Source organism: Gorilla gorilla, chromosome 3 (genome assembly GCF_029281585.2).
Source record: "Gorilla gorilla gorilla isolate KB3781 chromosome 3, NHGRI_mGorGor1-v2.1_pri, whole genome shotgun sequence".
NCBI lineage: Eukaryota > Metazoa > Chordata > Mammalia > Primates > Hominidae > Gorilla > Gorilla gorilla.
The window spans coordinates 90,043,979-90,065,539 of NC_073227.2; the positions used below are offsets into that span (position 1 = coordinate 90,043,979).

Sequence of the window (21,561 nt, forward strand, 5' to 3'; positions counted from 1 at the left end):
TTTTAGCGATGTAGGTCCTCTGTTTTCCCATCTTTGTCAGTCTTTGTAGAGGTTTATTAATGTTATTAATCTTTTTTTAGAGAACTAGCTTTTGCTTTCATTAATTTTCTCCATTGTTTTCCTGTATCCAGTTTAATTTAATTGTTTTTTCTTTTTTTACTTTATTCTGTTTACTTTAAGCTTCTTTCATTTTGCTGAACTGAGAAGAAAATTTTTAAATATTGGGCCAAAATCCAGAAAGAACAGAATTCAAGAGAGTTAAACCTTGCTGTTACAATGAAGAATTTCTTGATTTCTCAGAAGTTACCTGAGATGTGGACCAGAACCTTTTCAAGTCTTCTGGCTTACGAGGCTAAGGTAGGTGTCAGCAAAGGGAGCAGAAGGAGGTCTTTTATGACGCTGTACTTTTACTGGACCCTGAAGACATTAGACCTAAAAATAAGTGAAAATTTCTTTTCTCTTTTCTTTTTCTTTCCCTTTGTTCCCTTGAAAATGGTAGCATACAAGGGGCTAAGGAGTTTCAGAGGCCTAGCAGACAGTAGCATGCCTGGGGAATGGAAAGTAGCAGTGAGATCAGAGGTCTGATAGAGAGCAGGACATAGAAGGTGATCTGCCTGATCAGGTAATTAGTTATATACAAAAGGGGAATTACCTGGCTGAGGTAGGGTTTCTCCACTCCAAAGTTACTCTTCCCCTCATACTGTACTTGCCCTTTATAAGAAAGTCCCGATATGGATCTCACACTTAAGGAATGGCACGGGGAACTACACATAAGTAGGTGAAATTCTTCTGTATGGTATATTTATTTACCACATTTAATTATTTAATCATTTATTTATATCAACACGGATGCTTGTTTATTTTATGCTGTCAGGCATAGTCTCATACTACTTCATTTATTCATTGCTCAAGTTGAATTCTTAGGTATTTTAACCATATGAATGAACTTTATGGGATGGCTCCAATTATGAGCAATTACCACACCCATAAGTGCTAACTGAGTACTTCCTAGTGTTGACAGAATGTCTATTTTCTGTCACTATAACAGAACAACATAAACTGGGATTTACAAAATCCAGAAGTTTGTTTGGCTCAGTTTGGGAAACTGAAAAGTCCAAGAGTATGCCATTGGCATCGGTGAGGGCCTTTTTGCTGCAACATAACATAAAAGGCATCATATGTGAGACAATAAGAGCCAGAGAGGACTCACTTTTGTAATAAAGTCTCTCTGGCAATAATGAACCCACTCCTGGGATAGTGACACCAATCCATTCATGAGTGCAGAGCTCACATTAATCAATTAATACATTTATGAGGGCAGATTGAGTTTTCAATACATAAACTTTTGGGGAACACATTCAAATGATAACACATGGTGTTAATCAGTCAGTCGATAAACCTTTAAAAAGTATTTCTGTGAATTTATCTGGGCCTGAAGGCATTGTTCTAGAGATATAATTATTAGGAAATATTAAGCAATGAGGTAAAAAATTCTGTAGCTTTCTTGGAAGCACAGAACCAAAGCTATATTGGCCACCCCTATGTATTTTACCACATGATGCCATCCAAGGTTTTCATTGTCTCCAGTCCACATGGACTGTAAGCCCAGCTCCAGGAAGATGCCAAGAATCTAAAGGGGTTGAAGTTTCTATGTGAAATTGAAGCTAGATCCCAGCCCTATTACTTCTCCAAAGAAGATACAGAAGTTTCTGGGCAAGCTTTAGAAAGATGTAATTGGCCCAAATTTTATTCAGGCTAAACTGGAATATGTTGTTCCACTAAGGACTGATGTCAGAAAGATACGTAGGTTTATTATTGCTTACTTACATCAATTATAATGTGGGCAACATCACTATGAGTCTTACAAAATGCATGCTAAAAAAGTTATTGGACATTATAGTGTGAAATTTTAAAATTTATATCTAAATGGGCACATAAAAAATGTATAACAATTGTTGTTTTCAGGGATTGATTCTGATTCCCCCGGTAAACACTGTCCTCAACAATATCTTAATATTTTCCAAGACTCTCCAATTTTTGTACAATGAATAACTATGATAAACATTAAAAAAAAAGCTTTGATTCTGAAAAAGTATAACTGTTGAACAGGGTGCTCAGAAATCCATGGACTTTTCTCCAAAAAGTAAGAAAATAAATCATCTGGATTTCTCCCCAGATTTGGCCTTTTAGTCTATTGTAGTCCAGATAAGCATTCTACTGAAGACCCAAGGTAAATATGTAATGATCTTGTGTCTCCTCTGTGTTAGTGAAAGGAAGCATTGACTAAACATAGTACAGAAAAAGAATACAATTTTAAAAATAGAAGATGTTTTAAATAAAAAAACAATAAAAAAGTTTAATTCTTTTTTTCTTCTGTTTTTGTTATATTTTACTGCCAAATATCTTATTCTTTAAAACTTATTTTACAACATTTACATTTGTTGGATTGCATATAGGACAGAAGGAACCCTAAAGCATAAATATTTCAAACTAGCTGAAGATAAATAACACTCATTGGAATTATTTTTGGATGTTTGGAAATCAGTTGTGTTATGTTGAAAAATTGGAGTTAGACTAAGGTAAATTTAAAATTAACTCATTTTGTAGAACGTAAAAGAAAATGGGCCAGGCGTGGTGGCTCACGCCTGTAATCCCAGCACTTTGGGAGGCTGAGGGGGGTGGATCACGAGGTCAGGAAATCGAGACCATCCTGGCTAACACTGTGAAACCCCATCTCTACTAAAAATACAAAAAATTAGCCGGGTGTGGTGGCGGGCGCCTATAGTCCCAGCTACTTGGAAGGCTGAGACAGGAGAATGGCGTGAACCTGGGAGTTGGAGCTTGCAGTGAGCAGAGATCACGCCACTGCACTCCAGCCTGGAAGACAGAGTGATACTCTGTCTCAAAAAAAAAAAAAAAAAGAAAGAAAAGAAAAAAGAAAGCAAAAGAAAATAAGGAAGGAAATCATAGCTATAGTTATGCCTCCTATTTATATATTATTTCATTCTTTCTTCTAGAGTCTTCAAAGTTCATGCACCATTTTTATTATATACTAATGTCCTACTAAATGGAAAATCAGTCACAAAAATAATTTGAAATGCTTATTTATTTTTAATACAACTCTAACAAGATGAATAATCTGTGTTACTACATCATTCCCATAGGTTATAGTTGTGCATGATATTTATAAAAAATAGAAAAGAACAAGAGGAAGCAAAAGAAAAAGAAAACAAAATTTAAGAGATGATAGTAGGAAAAAAAAGTTTCTTGTTTCTCATATGTATGTACAGCTCAATAAACATGTTACCTGGGCCAGGCATGGTGGCTTACGCCTGTAATCCCAGTATTTTGGGAGGCTGGTGTGGGAAGATCACTTGAGCTCAAGGGTTTCAGACCAGCCTGGACAATATAGCAAGCCCCTGTCTATACAAAAAATAAAAATAAAATTAGTTGAGCATGGTGGTGTGTGCCTGTTGTTGCAGCTACTTGGGAGGCTTGAGCCCAAGAATTCAAGACAAGCCTGAACAATATAGGAAGACCTCATCTCTACAAAAAAAACACAAAAAAAATTAGCCAAGCATGGTTGCATGTGGTTGTAATCCTAGCTACTTGGGAGGCTGAGGTGGGAGGATCACTTGAGTCAAGGAGGTCAAGGCTGCAATCAGCCATGATTGTGCCACTGTCCTCCAGCCTAGGCAACAGAGTGAGACTGTCTCAAAAAAAAAAATGTTAAACAAAAATTTAAAAAGAAAATGTCAACATAATCCATGATTATGTCTTTTCTAGCAATCTAAAATAAGAAAAAGTGGAGAATGATGAAAAGAAATCTTTAATATCAGATATGTTAAGTAAAGAAAGACCTTCTTAGATCTCAGTTCGAAACTTCAGTGTAGATTCCTTCATTTGCTGCTCATAATGTTTATCAAATTTTTCATTCAGGGCTACTGTAAAGTGATTTTTCCAGTCTCCTGTAATTCCTGTAACAAAAAAGAAAGTGCAATAAATATTAAATCTTCAAAAAAGAATCATTAGGTTTGCTAATTTCATCACTTTCATTAACACCTAATCAAATATTATACTTGTAATTCTCAATTTTAGGAATCAAATGTATACCATTAATGATATACTTTTTTGGGCTTACAAAGATGGATTTGTCCTAATTGGTTTTAAAAACACAACAGATTTAATTCTCTGATTCTTTCTTCTTATGCCATTTACTTTATTTTTCTTCTGAAGTTTCATCTCAGTTGTTGGGGCTCCCAGGATAAGATCCATGTTTTACCCACTCTCAAGGTGTTAAATATCATCTTAATGCTGATAGTACTAAAATCCAGACTTATGCTTTGTATACAACTGCCTACATGACTTTGCCACCCGAAAAATGTCCAAATTTTCCAAATACAATTAGTTCAAAAATAAATTCATTTTATTCCTTAGCATATTGTGTTTTCTCCATTTACATTTTATTGACCTGTGTAGTGTCAACCCCAGGTATCTACACGTAAGCTTGGATGTTATTCTGTTAACCACAACATCTAATTCATTATTTATATTCAGGCTTTCTTTATATCTACCGCCTCTTAAACACTTCTGCTACTGCCAGCGGGACAGTGTTTCTCATCTGGGTAATTACAATAGTCCAGCAGGCTTTTCCTGTTCTGCTTTCCAACATACTTCCAACACTCACCTTGCAGAAGGAATTCATCTTCTTTTATTTTCTTTTTTTTTTTTTTCGAGACAGAGTCTCACTCTGTCACCCAGGCTGGAGTGCAGTGCAGCTATCTCTGCTCACTGCAAGCTCCACCTCCCAGGTTCACACCATTCTCCTGCCTCAGCCTCCCGAGTAGCTGGGACTACAGGTGGCCGCCACCATGCCCGGCTAATTTTTTGTATTTTTAGTAGAGACAGGGTTTCACCGTGTTAGCCAGGATGGTCTCAATCTCCTGACCTCGTGATCCGCCCGTCTCAGCCTCCTAAAGTGCTGGGATTACAGATGTGAGCCACCGCGCCCGGCCCACCTTCTTTTTTAAACTATTCAAGAGTTCACTTGCCCTCTTGCTCAAGGAGCTCTAAACTTTCCCACTGAAATAACCCAAAAACCAGAAGACAGAAGATGTGTATCCTAAAAAAATCAGATAGGTTCTGAGGGTACAGCAGCAAGTCACCGTTTGCAAGTAAGACAACTGTTTTAAGTCCTCTGTAATATTTATATGTAGAATTTTGAAAAAAGGAAACATATAATCAAAAGAGTACATAATTAAAATATAGTTTGAGAACTGAATCTCTTTTCAGTGGATCCCTGTTCTGTTTTGTTTTTTTCCCCAGTGCCAGGTTTGTTATTTTACAAATTCCCTGACTCTCTCACTGACAGTATGGTTCAAAGAGCAAGATTTGATTCTATTCTCTTTGTTTCTGCTTCCTCATATATAAATAGACTGGTGTCCCAATGCTCTGAATATCTGAATATTGTACATGCCTTTAAATTTGTTAACTGGCTATATCTCATCAGGCTGTGTCTCCCCTCAAATAGAATTTTTTTCTCCTTATATGTTGATATTTTTTGCTAAACAGAGCTATATTTTAATTTCTATTTTTTTGCCACTTACCCTTGAAAGGTGTTTGCCGCTTGTTAAAGAAAAGTTGATGAACTATTCTAAACTTATTTCTTCAACTCAAAAAGAAAGAGGAATAAAATCTTTCTGCGGAATTTCTGGTTAGAACTTAAAGGAACTATATGATGCATGTTGTAACACTGAGGCACATAGGCTTGGTAAATTACAGCTAGTAGGGTGTGATATTATTTCCAATGCTGAGATTGAGGTGTCTGCTAGTTATTTTAACATAATATGATGCATATAATAAATAATCAACAGGTAATTGCAATATAATAGAAGTGTAACTTAAAGAGTGTATTCAAATATGAGAGACTGCTGAAGAAAACTTAAGCTGGGTTCATAGGCATTAAAATACCTCACTAGATTTTTGCCTATAACCATGTCACCTTGTGACTTCCTCTAGTATCGAGGCAAACCACATTTTTCTCACCCTTTCTCATGAAGGGCGACAATTTCTGGTTCATAATTTCGTCTGGCAATGTTGTGTAATTTGTGGATGGATTGTTCTTCATCTCTTGGAACGAAGTATGATGTATAATCCTGTCCACAAGCTCCTCTGATGGCTTCCTCTCCAGGAAATGTATCAATTTTATCACTTCTTTTCTGATATCCTAGGGAGAGAAAATGTTTTGAGAACTAAATTGCTAAAATTGCTAAAACTGAATAAATCACTATCTAAATGAAAGAGTAAAAATAAATTCTCTTTTCTCCTACTGATATTAGAATTAGATTTCTAATGAGAAACAAACACTTTTGGGGGAATTTTATAAAAGCTATTTTAAGTATAATTTTCCTCATCCATAAAATGTTTATAAAAGATACCTTAAGATTATTCAAAAAACTAAATGAGATGTTTGTGAATCCTTATTGTAGTCCTTGATGCATAATCACACTTAATAGATGTTATCTATGAAAACAAACATCATACTCAAAACCTAAAGTCCCCTGTGAAAAATCAAGTTTGGGGGATAAAAACATACAGGCAATTTTCATTTTTCTCCTAATTTATTGGTGTAATTAGTGAGAAACAAAGAAACAAGAAAGATTAAGAAAAGGTGTAAAAATTCAAATACTCACAATGCAACATCAGTTGTCTGTACACCATAGCTACAAACATCCCCATATCTGTGCCACTCCTATAATATACACCATTATTCAGCTATATCTCTCAGTGCAACTATGTGCAATACTAACCTCAATGTGTATTCAAGTGCACATTTCTCTCTATGCCAATCAAATGCTGTTTCTAAATTCTCTGCTCAGTATATTGTAGTTTGCCTTTTCGATTTCAGTTTATTTACCAATTTATTTAGGATAATATCCTTGGCTATTCTAATTTTGGGTAGATGACCCTGTTTTGCTCCCATAATTGTTTAAATAAATCTAATTTACCACATGTGTATTTTTGTAATGTTTTATTTGCTTGTCTATCTTACTCAAAAGAGAAGTGGGGATAGTTAATAAGTGCAAAAATAGAGCTAGATAGAATGATTTAGTATTTGATAGCATATCATGGTGACTATAGTCGACAATAATTTATTGTACATTTTAAAATAATTAAAAACTATCATTGGAATGTTTGTAACATGAAGAAATGATAAATGCTTTAGGTGATGAATACCTCATTTACCTTGATGTGATTATTATGCATGGTGGCCTATATAAAAATATGTCATGTACCCTATAAATATATACACCTACTATGTACCCATAAAAATTAAAAATTGAAATTAAAAAAAGATGATGCTTCAAGACACAAGAAAAAAGATTATATATATATATGGGTGTAAAATAGGCATCTCACGTGTATGTGTATATATATAATATATACACAAAATCTTATTTTATATATACAGATAAATGTGTATATATATAGTGATAATGTCTTGTTTTCTTTCTACTGGATACATTGCAGAAACAAATAAAAATTAATTTGTATATTCTTAGCTTTATTAATTCAAATATAGAGGAAACCTAAACATGGCTATTATTGACCAAAATCAGGAGTAAGTAGACATGGACAATTTGAAATGGAGGAAGAGAGTTGGAGTAACTATTTAATTTTGTTTGTGTGTATTTCACATTCACTGTCATTAATAGTCTAATTACAGAACACAGTATTGGATAATATAATAAACTATAGATCATGACTGCTTTTCTTATTCAAATTTGATCTAGTGTTCAATTCTATAAATACATAATTTAATTTATAAAATATTATTTATGATTTTATTTTAAATAAATGCTCACCAAAAACAACTCTAAAATTACTGAAATACCATAAAGGATTTTAAAGGTTATTCAAATATATGAATAAGACATGGATATCAATTGCTTTTTTGGTGATAGTAAAGGATAAGAAAATAGAGAAAATTTCTCACCTCTTAATAAAGAAACTCATTATGTTTTCTATGTTTTAAAAATTATGAGATATATGTATATATCTCATTTAAAGAGGAAAACTATATACAGCACCTATTACCTACTATTTAACTTATGGAATAGAACATTCACAGTTTTCTTAGGTTTTTTTTTTTCTTTTGAGTTCCCTTCACCTCTACTCCCATCCCACAAAAACAAAACAATCAAAAAAAAAAAAAAAAAGAAAGAAAGATAAGGAAAGGAAAAAACTGCTAATTTCAAATTATTATCTTCTCTACTTTATAGTTTTCAAACTCAGGTATGAATCTCTAGACAACATATAGTTTGATTTTACCTAACTGATGTGTGTTTTTACAGTGTATTTCCTTTCATTATAATATAATATCTAATTGTAATACAATAAAATATATTATATATGGATTCTTTGGTATATGTATATCTGGGTTGTTTTCAATTTTTGAAGTTATTAAGAATGCTACTATGAAAATTATTGAATATCTAACCTAATGTACACAAGCCAGAGTTTTTCTAGAGTGTATGTCTAAGAGTAGAATTTCAGGGTCTTAAACTATGTGCATGTTTGCCTTTGCTAGATAATGACAGGTTGTTTCTAGTGTTTGTATCTTTCTACACTACAATCAACAGTGTGTTACTTTTCACTGATTCACATTCTAATATTTGTTATTGTCAGATATTTAAATTGTTATCAGTGCAGTGGGTATAAAACAGGTATCTCATAGTGATTTTTATTTTGAATTACACTAACAATAAAGCTGAAGAAAAATTAGATTATGAGAAAATTTTAAGGCCATAAAAAATTTGTGTATTGATATTTTAGCATTCTCTTTACACTCTTCTTCTGGAAGTTTGAGTTGATATATGTGAGACATTATCACTGTATCTTATATACCAAAAACATTTTTATTTTTTAAATGCTAATACTTAGTAAGAACCATTACTTTTCATCAAATAGCCTATTTATCTCACTGTGCTACATTCTATAGAATTTCCTTAGCTCCATCTTTTACTTCAATAATTCACTATGTAGCCATGTCTAATCTATTATTGAACCCATCTCTTAATTTTTCATATTTTTTTAGTTATTTTTAGAAATTGTATTTGGCTTTTTTTTCAAATCTGCTCTGTCAATTTTAATAGTTTTTGTTTCTTTGTAATTTTTAAAATTTCATCTTTTATTTATTTAAACATATTAAGCATAGTTATTTTATAGGACCTATCTAACAATTGCAACATCTCTACATTTGCAGACCAGTTAATTGCTTGCCCATGTTGATTCCTTGTGTGTGAATGTGTGTGTGTGTGTGCCTGTGTGTGTGTGTTATTGATTCATGAAGTCAATTTCTTTCAAATTTTTTCTTTGAAATTTTTGAGACTTGTGGTTTAAAAAGTATTTATTTTCAGAATATTTGTATTTGCTAGCTTCAAATCTATGCTAAAGTATCTGTATTATTTTCGTCCTTTCCTTTTAAAAATTTACGAGATGGCTGTCATCATTTATTTAAAGGAATATTTTTGTATCCAGAGTATTTTCAAATGCTAACATCTTAGAAATTACCGAGTTGCTTATGTGTTCCCAGTTCCTCACCTCTTTCAGGTCTTCGTAGAAAAGAAATAGTACACGTGGACTCTTCCCTTTTTCCCACCAAGATTTTACATGTTTATACCAGGAACCATAAGGAACTAAAATTAGAGAGAAAAACAGTGTAAAAGTGGTATCATCTCTAAAACTGCTCGAAAACTAGTGTTCAAGCAACAATAGCAACAAATAAATATAAATAGATGATCGTGAAATTAGAATAGATCAGCTATATATCTTAAGCAAAGTTCTCTGCAGCAAGAGAGGCAAAGTATGTTAAATAATCTATGTATGTAAAAATAGTATGAATTTTATCATATAACGTAGTTTATGACAGAAAAACAGGGAAAGTTCTCTCATCAATTTGATTTAAAGCTTATGAGAAAATTGTTGAAACTGGTGTGTGTGTGTGTGTGTGTGTGTGTGTGTGTGTGTAGAATCAAATTGTTAGTGAAGGGAGTTGACTTAGTGAAACTATCAGTGGTCTGATAGTCAGAAGAATATAGTTCCGGTCTCAAATTTACCATTTACAGATTAGATTTGGCAACTAAAACTAGTAACTATATGAGTATTTGTTACACTATTAGTTTACATGGGAAGTAATGTTCTCGTAGGTACCCTTAGTGTCATTCTCACTCCAGGAAATTAGATTTTAGAAATGATGTAATATAACCAAATGCTGTCTCTTCCTTTTTCTTTCTCTTCCCTCACTCGTAGTAAAAATGTTTCATAAAATATAAAGCTGACGAAATAATACAATGTTGTGTGAGTCAAAAGGTTCTGCTTTGCCTGAAGTCATTGTATACCTCTTCTGTTCTTTGACTCCATTAGGGAATTTTTCTTTACAGAAAACGTTCTACAGTGAAATTTATAGTGATCTTATTTCTCCCATTGTAGTGATGCAAAATTATATTTCTCTGCCCTACAGTGGAGGTCTTGACAATCTTAAGACATATGTATTACTCATTATGCTTTAGCAAAAATTTTCCCAAAATGTAGCAACAAACACAAAGCACATATACCTTATTTGTCTTGAGTCAATATTATCATCTGTGGATATGAAAACACATTATTATTTTTCTTTATAATTGTTACTACATGATCAGAATGGCCTTCTTTAGAATACTAGACTATCCTGCACCCTTTCTTCCTCAAATCTAAACACTTTAGTAAAAGTGTTTAACAAAAACGAAAAATTTGCCAGAATATCTGCTCAACTAACTCTTAACAAATTTGAGAAACCTGGTTAAAATATTCATATTGCACTCTGGGTAGAATGAGGAAGAGTTTTGTAGATAGTCAAACTTCTTTGTAAATTCCATATTCATATAGAACCTGGCAATTTTATTGGAAATAAGTGAACATTCTCTCTTCTCTAATCCCTCCCCAACCCATTGTTCAATAGAGTTGTAATAATACAATGTAAAACGTTTTTTTCTACTAAAAAGAGACAAGGCAGAAAATCAGACACTGAGTCTCAATCTTGGAGAGTAAAATTGCTACCCCCAGCTCCCAAACATAATTCTATATATTTATTTTTAGGTGTTGGACCAGAGTGCTCAGATTCTGCAATTTGCCATCTACATCTGGACACAGTATGCTTGCTCTAAACCTCCAGGCGCCTTTAGATTCTGTGTTTTAACTATGAATCAGGGAAGAAAACATACCAGAACAGATAAAAACTTTTACTTGGAGATGGCATTTGTCTTATATCACCTTGAAAAAAATTCAGTGTAAAGAAGCTGTTCCTACCCTGTCCTTGCATGAATTTCTCCACAAACTCTGGAAAGGATCCAGGATTTGGATGACCAGCCACCATTAGAAAGAAATAATAAAAGGAAACAGCCACATCCTTTGCATTCCGACAAAGATAGATTATCTAAGAGGATGAAATTGTATATTAAACCACTTAACATTTTTTTCAAACAGTCTCATCAAGATTTTTTTAGAAAGGATTTACATTTTCAAATATAAACATAATACACATTCATTTTACAAAATGCATAAAACATGTACAATTATTTATAAAGACATCTTAAATAACCTGAGGTGACAGTGGTTTTTGTAGTGTTGTTCTGTTTGTTCTCACTACAAACAGAATAACATTATTATGCCATTTTCACACATAATACCTCATTTGAGTGTTGTAAATTTTATCAATATAAATTAAGTCAGTTACATTATTTATTATTCTCAATGTATAAGTGAAGAGATTAAGCTGAAATTTAGTGATAATATAGCATTGAGAGTAAATCAATGAGAGTAAGCCATTTGGCATATCATTCAGTCAACTATACAGTGCTCTGGTCTTTATACTACACCATCACAACACATAATTAAAAAAATAGTTCTGAGGTCTCTTCACTTTCAATATTACAGGAAAAAAACATTTTTATGAGGTGAAAATATAACCTCTGCCAACACCTTCTTAGTTTCCATTTTACGTGCAGAAGAAATACCAATGAATTAGTTTTCAGAAAACTGTGGTTTTAGTTTCTAGTTTTGGCAGTAAGAAAAAACAGTACAGTAATTTTTGACCTAAATGTTTTCTTTACTAAACAAATAAAATTAGAAATAAAATGCGGCACTATTCACAATAGCAAAGACTTGGAACAACCCAAATGTCCAACAATGATAGACTGGATTAAGAAAATGTGGCACATATACAGCATGGAATACTATGCAGCCATAAAAAAGAATGAGTTCATGTCCTTTGTAGGGACATGGATGAAACTGGAAACCATCATTCTCAGCAAACTATCTCAATAACAAAAAAACAAACACCTCATGTTCTCACTCATAGGTGGGAATTGAACAATGAGAACACCTGGACACAAGAAGGGGAACATCACACACTGGGGCCTGTTGTGGGGTGGGGAGAGCGGGGAGGGACAGCATTAGAAGATATACCTAATGTAAATGACGAGTTAATGGGTGCAGGATACCAACATGGCACATGTATACATATGTAACAAACCTGCACATTGTGCACATGTACCCTAAAACTTGAAGTATAATTTTAAAAAGACCCCTATTCTATTCCTATGATACTTAACTAACTAATCTATACCTCTCCTATCTGATGCCATTTCTAAGCTTGTGGCCATTCCCTTGCTTTAACTGGAGATTTGAACACCTGCCTCATGGTTTCACTCTCCATTCAAATTCTTTTATCATTCTGTGTAATTTTATTGTCGGTGTGTGTGATCTACTTGATTCTCTAAGTTCATGTAGTCATTGATCATTACTTCTATGTTACTTCAGACTTTTGTAACCACTTTTGTAACCAAATACTGAATCTTGCCTTCACCATAAAGGTTTCACTTTTGAAGAATTATCCTGAGCCATAATCTTTTCTTCCAAAAAATCCCGCTTCTTCCTTCTTCCCCATCAGTTATTCCACATACCTCTCCTACAATCAAACCAATGGCTCAAATCCATTGGCCTCAGTTATTTATATTATCTACTAGCCTGTTACTTTTTGTCACTTTCTTCTCTTTATCACTTAGAGTTTCTGCTCCATCATTCCAAATATCCTGTATCTATTTGCATAAAGGATATTTACAAATATCCTGTATCTATTTGCATAAAGGATATTTACAAATATCCTGTATCTATTTGTTTTATTTTTTTGTTGTTGTTCTCTGTAAATCATCCTGGAAATACTCCAAACATGAATCCCTCCAACTTTCTCCTAGTCTTTGATAAACTCTGAAAAAATAAGCAGCTTTGTGAAGGCTTGGACTATTATAAATGTATGGTACCTGTTTCCATTTGAGAAGTAAGGAGTTAACAGCAAGTCCACCACTATCCTCCAAAGGAAAAAAGTGTCTTGGTCAAATCTCTTAAAAAATAATAATGACACATCTCCTGGAAAGTACATAACTGGTCTTTACTAATGAGACAGCCCTTATGCGTGGAATGACTTCAGCAGGACGTATATCGTCTATCTAGGATTGCTAATGATAAAAACAACTAACCTGGCAATCTTTGATTTTTGTCTGTAGATCTCCAGGAAATGTCAAATATGCCATGTAACAGATTACAAAATGGAAATATTTAATGACTGGGATATATCCCCTTTTTGTTAGTGATGACTGCAAATAATACTATAAGATCTTGAAGAACAGCACTGGTGAGAGAAAGGTCTTGAAGAACAGAATTCGTGGTCTCAGACTTCATGTTTTCCCTGTATTTTCAGGTCATGTATAATATTATTTTTAAAGAGCAAAACTGACAGTGTAAACCATCAGCTTAATATGTCTATTACTCCTCATTACCATTAAAATGGCAGAGTCCAAACATCTTGACTTTCAATATTTCTTATAATCCGTTCCTAGCTAATCTCCCTTTACTTATTTAGCCAATATGTACACTTAATCTTCCAGCCAAGCTGAACTGATTTCAGATGCCCCCTCAGATCATCTCTGAATTGTCATCACGCCTATACATCATTCAAATATCAGCTGAGATGTTGCTCCTGGATGCCTTCCCTACCCCCAGTGTCTGAGTTAGAATTCTCTCTCTTACTTGACCTATGATACTTTTTGTCTTGTCTGTTAACCTGTCCTTTTTCTGAAATGGACTATGTGTCCATGAAGACAAGGCTTGCATGTGTCTTACTCTTATGTCCCTAACACATAATAGGCACTCAATACATAGTTATTATATGACAGTTATCTGACCTATCCTTTTATGGTTCATTTGCATGCCTAAAAGCACCAAGCACAGTATTGCAAAGGGAGGATATTCAATACAATTAGTAATAACAACAAATACAAAAGTAGCTAACATTTATTGTTTACAATATGCTAGGAATTAGATGAAGCACTTTATAAGCATTATCATGTAATCCTTATAACAATTCCATGAAAAAGATGTTATTATTATCTTTCTTCTACAGATGTAAAAACTTAGGGAGTCTAACTGGACTTTTTAGAACCACATCTGGCAAAAGATAGAGTTGGAATTAAAATATAGACTCTCTGACAATATTGACTGTATTTATTCCACATTTGTTAAATGTGTATAGATTCAATGAAAGAATAAATAAACAAGTGTGTATAACTGGTGAGATCATTCTATCATTTCTTGGAATTGGATGAAGTTTTGAGAACACTTGACTCTGGTTACCTTACAATTCTTTTCCCAAAATGAGGCAGGAAGAAGTTCAGGTGGCAAATGAGTCTTCACAATTCTAGGAGAATTCATCTCATCTAATTGTTTTACTCCTGATTTTTAAAAAAGTAAAGGTTAGGCGACTTCAAAAATTGTAACTATTTATGTGGATTTATATAGATATTTGTAAAATAGAAGTAATTCTAAGATTCTATATTGTAATTAGATTGTGTGTAACACAAAGTATAAATTCTTGAGGGAATGGACACCCCATTTTCCATGGTGTAATTATTATGCATTGCATGCCTATATCAAAACATCTCATGTGCCCCATTAATATTTACATCTAATATATATTCACAAAAATTAAAAATTAAAAAAGATTCTATATTGTGTTCATAATAATACTTACTATGAAAGAAAGAAATATAGATAGAGGAAATTACATAGAAAAATATAAAATGAAATAAAATTTCATCACCTGAGAGATATCATTCATATTTTGGCAAGCAACCTTCTATACAAATCTACTTATATTCTCAAATTTACAGCCATCCCAATACCACGCACACAGATGAAGGTTTTGATAGCTTCTATCTTTTTCTCTCAAAATATTATATTTGAACTGCAATTTCAAGAAACATCCAAAAATGTTAATGATTTTATAGTGTTATTACACAACCTTTAACTATTCTTTTGTCGATTAGCATTTAGGTTGTTTCCAATTTTCCACAATATTAAAAGAATCTGTGGTAAATATACTTTTGCATATATCATTGAAAAATTTATGGGTATTTTTCTCCGTATTTAAAATATCATCACATTTAGCCCACAGAGAAATAAATGTTTACATATTACTAAACTCTGCTGAAGGCATATAAGAATTGTCCTTATTCACTCTATTCCAGACATATGCTGTACACATGCTATACTGCAAAGCCTGTCAAGATTTAAATTTAAATTTAAATTTATATGCTGTCTTATGTAGAAGACCTGATACTAATTGCCATTCTTGCTTATAATCTCATTGCTTGTACCATGTACATACACACCTTAGAATATATGCAAATAGTTTTTAAAATCAACTTGAACATTACCATTCATGAGGTTTTCTTTTCTGCATTCCAGGAAAGGTATTCGATTAAAAATTACATCTTCTTTGCACTTTTCCACATCACCCTCTTTATAGATCATATACACAATTTCACTAACCCAGGTTGTACCTGTAAAAATGAAATAAACCTGAGTCTCCTGCTGACCATGTAGAGTTGATGACATTAGTGCGGGATTTATGGATGGAAAAAGTTGGAAGGTACCAATGCAATACTATTTAAAGGGTGTCTGAATAGCCACAGACTCAGGAAATATTTTCTATAATATTTTATGTTTAGGACACAAAAATAACCTCAAGAGATAAAGATAAATATTATAGTAAAGCACACCTGAGACCTGTGTCCAAATTTGTTCATGATGAATTGTGACATTGTGAAAGCTGCTAACGGTTTTGGACTTTAATTTTTACATCTAAAAAGTAAGAAGACTTGAATAAGCATGCTTCCAATCAAAAATTTTACTGATGGTATATTATGTCTCATTTTGGGTCCTAGGTCAGAAAACTTAGCAAAGGATAAATCTGGTTCCTGTCCTTAGGGAGCTAAAGGCCTTTTGAAGTCAGTGACATTGTTCAACAGCTACAATAAATTTTGTTTTTATTGATACTATTGTATAATATGGCACAGGGATTTAAATAACTGCAAAGAAGAAATCTATAACACAGTGTTCTGCTGCTACTGTTGTTGCTGCTGACATGACATTTTGACAAGAAATGCCTTTGAGAGGATGTGATCCTTCAGCTTAGCCTTAATAATTACTGGCATAAATTCACCACTTGTGGGAGGTAAGAAACAGTTCTACCAGGCAGAAGCCCAGTCTCTCTTTTTAATCTAAAGTTGGTACTTAAGAATGGTATAGTGGTTCGGAAAATAATTGGAAATAGATTATAAGACCTAAATCAAAGGGTCTATCTGAACAGAGGAGTTGGGGCTCAGGCAAGCAGATAACAAGCCTTGTAGTTCATACTAAAGAGTCCAAGATATTTTTATAAAAATCATGGAAAGGTACTGACATATATTATATTAAGCAGAAGAGCAAGATTATCAGGATTGTGTTTTAGAAGAATTTCTCTAGTGCCAGAATAAACACAGTAGCGGAGGAGGGATCAATAGAAAGGGAGACAAGAGACCTGTTAAGAGGCTGACTGTGAGACCTATCTACCAGACTAAATGACCAAAACATTTTGACTGATTACAAATGCCAGATGAATAAGCAAGAGGGATTGAATCTAGAATAGCTCACGGGTTTCCTCTTCAGATGACTGGTATTGTGCTGCCATTTATTCCAATAGGGAAGAAAATAAAGAAGCAGATTTAGAGTCAAGATAACTAAGGCCCGCCGGGCGCGGTGGCTCACGCCTGTAATCCCAGCACTTTGGGAGGCCGAGGCGGGCGGATCACGAGGTCAGGAGATCGAGACCATCCTGGCTAACACGGTGAAACCCCGTCTCTACTAAAAAATACAAAAAAATTAGCCGGGTGCAGTGGCGGGCGCCTGTAGTCCCAGCTACTCGGGAGGCTGAGGAAGGAGAATGGCAGGAACCCAGGAGGCGGAGTTTGCAGTGAGCAGAGATCGCGCCACTGCACTCCAGCCTGGGAGACAGAGCGAGACTCCGTCTCAAAAAAAAAAAAAAAAAAAAAAGATAACTAAGGGCATACTTAGTGTGTTTGGCTTTATTTTTAAGTGGTAAATGGAACAACCAGACGAAGAAATATGAATTCGGACTAGTCTAATTTCTAAAAGTCTATAGTTGTAAAACTCCAGAACTATGCTTAAAAATGGAGTTTGTAGATAGACTTAAAGAGCTGGTGAGCTGAAAGAGAGTTTTAGAGTACCTGTAAAAAGTGGTGGTCATACTCTGTATATACGACAACATTAATGACTTAAGGTAAACAGTTGGTAGTTTTAAATTTTCATTATGGGATGAATACAGGTTCATTAGTATATATTATGTAAGTTTCTAACTGTGCTCAACAACATCCATTTGTCAATGTGCTATTCAAGTTATAGGTAAAAATTGTGGTCATGGAATAGAGCTACCTTTTCTATGTCCATATCAAAACTACCGCATCTGTTCTTAATATAGAGAATGAGTGTGTACGACATGAACACCTTAATATTTACCATTTACAATGTGTTTATTATTTTTAGGTGAAAAAAGAACAACAAAGAGATTTACCAGATTTAGGGTAGGTGGCAATGACAAGATCATCTGGTCTTGCCTGGAACGCTTCCACATTATCCCAATATTTGACAAAATCTTTATACATTAGAATCCCATGGACTTCTTCAAACTTTTCATAATAGTCAAGTTCAGAATTCATTGTGGTACACTGAAAAAAAACTCTGCTTTATACTTTGTATGTACTTAACAATATTTCACCATTAACAACTACGTATATAACGGGACCCTCCTACATATCTAGCACTTCTTAGTTGTTGCACATATGGGGCAAAAACATAGTAAAGTTGCATATCAAATAGTTTTGGTACATAGAGAGTTTTTAACCTTATTAGAAAGATGTCTAACACATAAAAGAATAGGAAAGCACAAGTGATTATGAAGTAAAATGCTTAAAACTAAATAAAAATGTGGATATATTCAATTATATTTATTCTGTGATAAATAAAAACCACAGAACCTTCAATTTCTTTCAAAATTGCTGGGGCATATAAAAAGACAAAGAGGTCCAGAATTACAGTTATTTTAGCAAATTATCCAATTATGTATATGTCAAATAACAATAAAGATCATTACATTTGATTATTATTGCCGGGTATCTAAGTCAGAGATTTTTGATTTCCTGAATATGTATCTTTTTTTTAAATAAACCAAATGCTTGGTGAATGTATTTAAAAGAAAAGATGAAATTAATTACACTGTAATGGTTATATCAAAGAAATGGAATCTTGAGAGTATAAAGGATTCCTCTGTGACCTTTAAAATTACTTTTTTCCCCATTCAATCAATAAGGTAGTGGATACTCCCATTGAATGACTTGGCTAAAAATGATAAGGTTAAGCAAGATGGTTATCATTTCCTAATTCATCTCCTGATCCCATGACAATCTATTTCATGTTCAAGGTTACTAACAGAATTTTTAATTAGGCATACTTTCTTTCATTAGCTTTCAAATTCCTTTAGTATCTTGTTTTTTCAACTGCCAAACTTAGCTTATTTCAAGTTTCTGACATAGCTTCCCAACACATTTTGTCTTTCCTGACATTAGCCTTTCTAGATCTTCCTCCTGTTCACATTTGCCCAAAAACCTGCCTGATAAGTTCTTCTACACACATAAATTGCTCCAGTCCTTAGGACAATCTCAACTTTTAAAAAACCTTCCTCTACATCATATAAGATGTAATGTCACCAAAAATATGAGATTTCTATTTCCAAAATGCATATTAGCCTTATCAATAAATCACTTGTTCCCCAAGCCTTCTCCTTAGTCTCAGAAAATAGATCTTTCACTAGAAGAAATGTGTATAAAATGCACCACGATTTGTCCTGCCTATTGGTTTGCTTACTCATGTGAATTACTTTCTTGGTGTTCAGCCAAGTTTGTAAGAATTGGCTTATAGTCAGCTGGGAGTGGTAGATTTATCATTAAGTGGTTGGCTGACTTCCAGCTACTCCTTCATAGTCAACTTCGGTCTGAGAGGCAAAGTAGGTGACATGTAATAAAATATCTTTTCTCATTCTATTCCTTTTGGTAAATTGTCTCATATTGCAATGTATGGATTTACTTCCTATGTGATCCCCATTTTCTCAAAAGATCTATTTCAGTTAGAAATTGTCAATTTTGTATTCCGAGTATGTAGGTCAGTTGTTCAGAAATAAACATCAAAAAAGTTGTTAAAATTGTGACTTATAAATTCAATTAAACTCAGAAAGTGTTTTTCCTTCCCTCTCTCCTTCCTCTCTTTCTTCCTTCCTTTCTGCATACTCCCCTCCTGCATCTTCCAACCTGCCTTTTATCCAGCAAATACTCCCTGTGTGAATGCCTACCCTTTTCCTAGGCCCTGTAGTCAGTGCTGGAATACTATGGTGGATATAGATACATAGGGTTCTCATAGTCCCTACTTTCTTAGATTTACCTGTATGACGGCAAAGTGACTTTTGTACATGTTTCTATCCCAGTCTCCAGCACTATGACACAAAGTAGATGTTCAGAAATATTTGTTAAGTTCAATTATTAGATCAAGAAGCTCTCTAGTTTCTACTAAGTAAGGATTCACAGATTTAAAAGGCAATATATGTCAATGACCTACATATTAATTATTTACCAAGGACTTTGGATTTCTGTCGTATTTATCTGAAGTTTCTTACATGAAAGTAATGCCCCTATTTGCAAGACCCCTTATCACAGGAACACAAAACTAAAAGTCAATCTCTATTCTACCTCCTTCTACCCTGCTTGCTTTATTTTCTCATTGGTAAAATGGAGAACATGTCCAGCATTCAGCACTTTTAAGATAGCAATGCTACTGTAATTTTACATTAAAGCAATAAGCAACAAAATACTACATAAATGTAAAATATTATTTTTAACAACAAATTATTTAAAAAGGTTTTAAATGCCTTTACATCATTAATTAACTAAAGTATCAATCAAGACTTTGGTCTTTGTATGTTTTATTTTTAAGAGCTTTGTAATATATAATTTGCATTCTATATTGTATATATCTAAAATCTAAGTATCGATATTAATAATAAAAAAGTACAACCTGTTTAGTTGATCCTGTGAAAGAAATTGATCTAGTTTAGATCTCTTCAAATATCAAGGCAGATCTTAAGCTGCAAAAAAAGATGAGAACCACTTCTGCATTTGGAATGTTTCTGGTGAGTTTATATCCTGAATGCCAGAGAAGGAGGTGGAGATTAATTTGGGGGCTTGGCTTCATGAAGTCCATGATGCAATAGTTAATGTAGATGTAAATGCATACCTGCAGCTGCAGTAACCACACAGAGTCATGTTCATTCATGGAGATGTAGAAATATCCTGCAGTTTTTTTTTTTAATTATTTGGCTCATATTCAAATTCCCAAGTCTGCCGTCAGTGGTTGGGGAAGAAGGAGGGAGAAAAGGAAAAGATGAGAAAGAAGAGGCCTGGGAAGAGAGACTGGGAAGGGAGAATCCCTTATTCACTCATTGACAAATAATAGCATGACTATGGTTAACTTTCAAAAGAATAAACTTATTGGAGTGAAGAAAGAGAAGTCAATGAGGAAAGAAATAAGACAGCAAGGACCCTCAATCAGACCTAGCTCAGTTTACTAAGACCTGCCAAAGAAGTCATTGGGTTGTATCCTAACATGTCAATTGGAAAACACCTATTTAAACTCTTTGCCTTTAACTCTTAAGCAGACCTGAAAATTTTAAAAAGCAGATGACAGCTAAAGAAAGAATGTAAACATCACTCACCTTTCGATTATTATTTTAGAAACCTGACTTCTCTCTGCTCCCAACCACAAAATAGCATACTGTGAATTTTTCAGGTAACGATAGCTACCAACACTTGGAATTTACACAAGAGAATTAGGAAAATAAATGGCCAAGGGTTTGTGGAATCCACAAATGCATTACCTTTCTTTTCATTTTTCTGCACCTACTCTGTCACTTAAGAAAATTATCCTTTGCTCCACCCCATCAACACCTCCAACCCTGTTATTTCTTATTTCTCTATTAATTACTGTTAGATTACATTTCCTTTGAGAGGCTCACTCTTACAAGAT

The 21,561-nt window shown here is 33.6% G+C and overlaps 1 protein-coding gene across 1 annotated transcript; it reads right to left on the reverse strand.

Annotated features, from left to right (window-relative positions):
• Positions 1 to 3,088: 3,088 nt before the first annotated feature.
• On the reverse strand, positions 3,089 to 20,876 carry SULT1E1 (sulfotransferase family 1E member 1). Its single transcript, XM_004038759.5, has 9 exons — positions 20,773 to 20,876; positions 20,554 to 20,681; positions 18,005 to 18,158; positions 15,810 to 15,935; positions 14,728 to 14,825; positions 11,347 to 11,473; positions 9,604 to 9,698; positions 6,046 to 6,226; positions 3,089 to 3,977 (listed from the first exon to the last, which is right to left on the reverse strand). The coding sequence occupies exons 3-9, from the start codon at positions 18,147 to 18,149 to the stop codon at positions 3,865 to 3,867; spliced, it is 885 nt and encodes a 294-aa protein (XP_004038807.2). The 5' UTR covers positions 18,150 to 18,158; positions 20,554 to 20,681; positions 20,773 to 20,876; the 3' UTR covers positions 3,089 to 3,864.
• Positions 20,877 to 21,561: the final 685 nt, after the last annotated feature.

Bases quoted from the DNA above. Each gene is read 5' to 3' on its own strand.
- SULT1E1 (XM_004038759.5), bottom strand. From the start codon at position 18,149: ATGAATTCTGAACTTGACTATTATGAAAAGTTTGAAGAAGTCCATGGG. The intron at 15,936-18,004 runs GTAAATCTCTTT...TCATTTTTACAG, and splicing joins TGCCACCTACCCTAAATCTG to GTACAACCTGGGTTAGTGAA. The intron at 11,474-14,727 runs GTAACCAGAGTC...TCATCCTCTTAG, and splicing joins TTTGGGAAAAGAATTGTAAG to ATAATCTATCTTTGTCGGAA.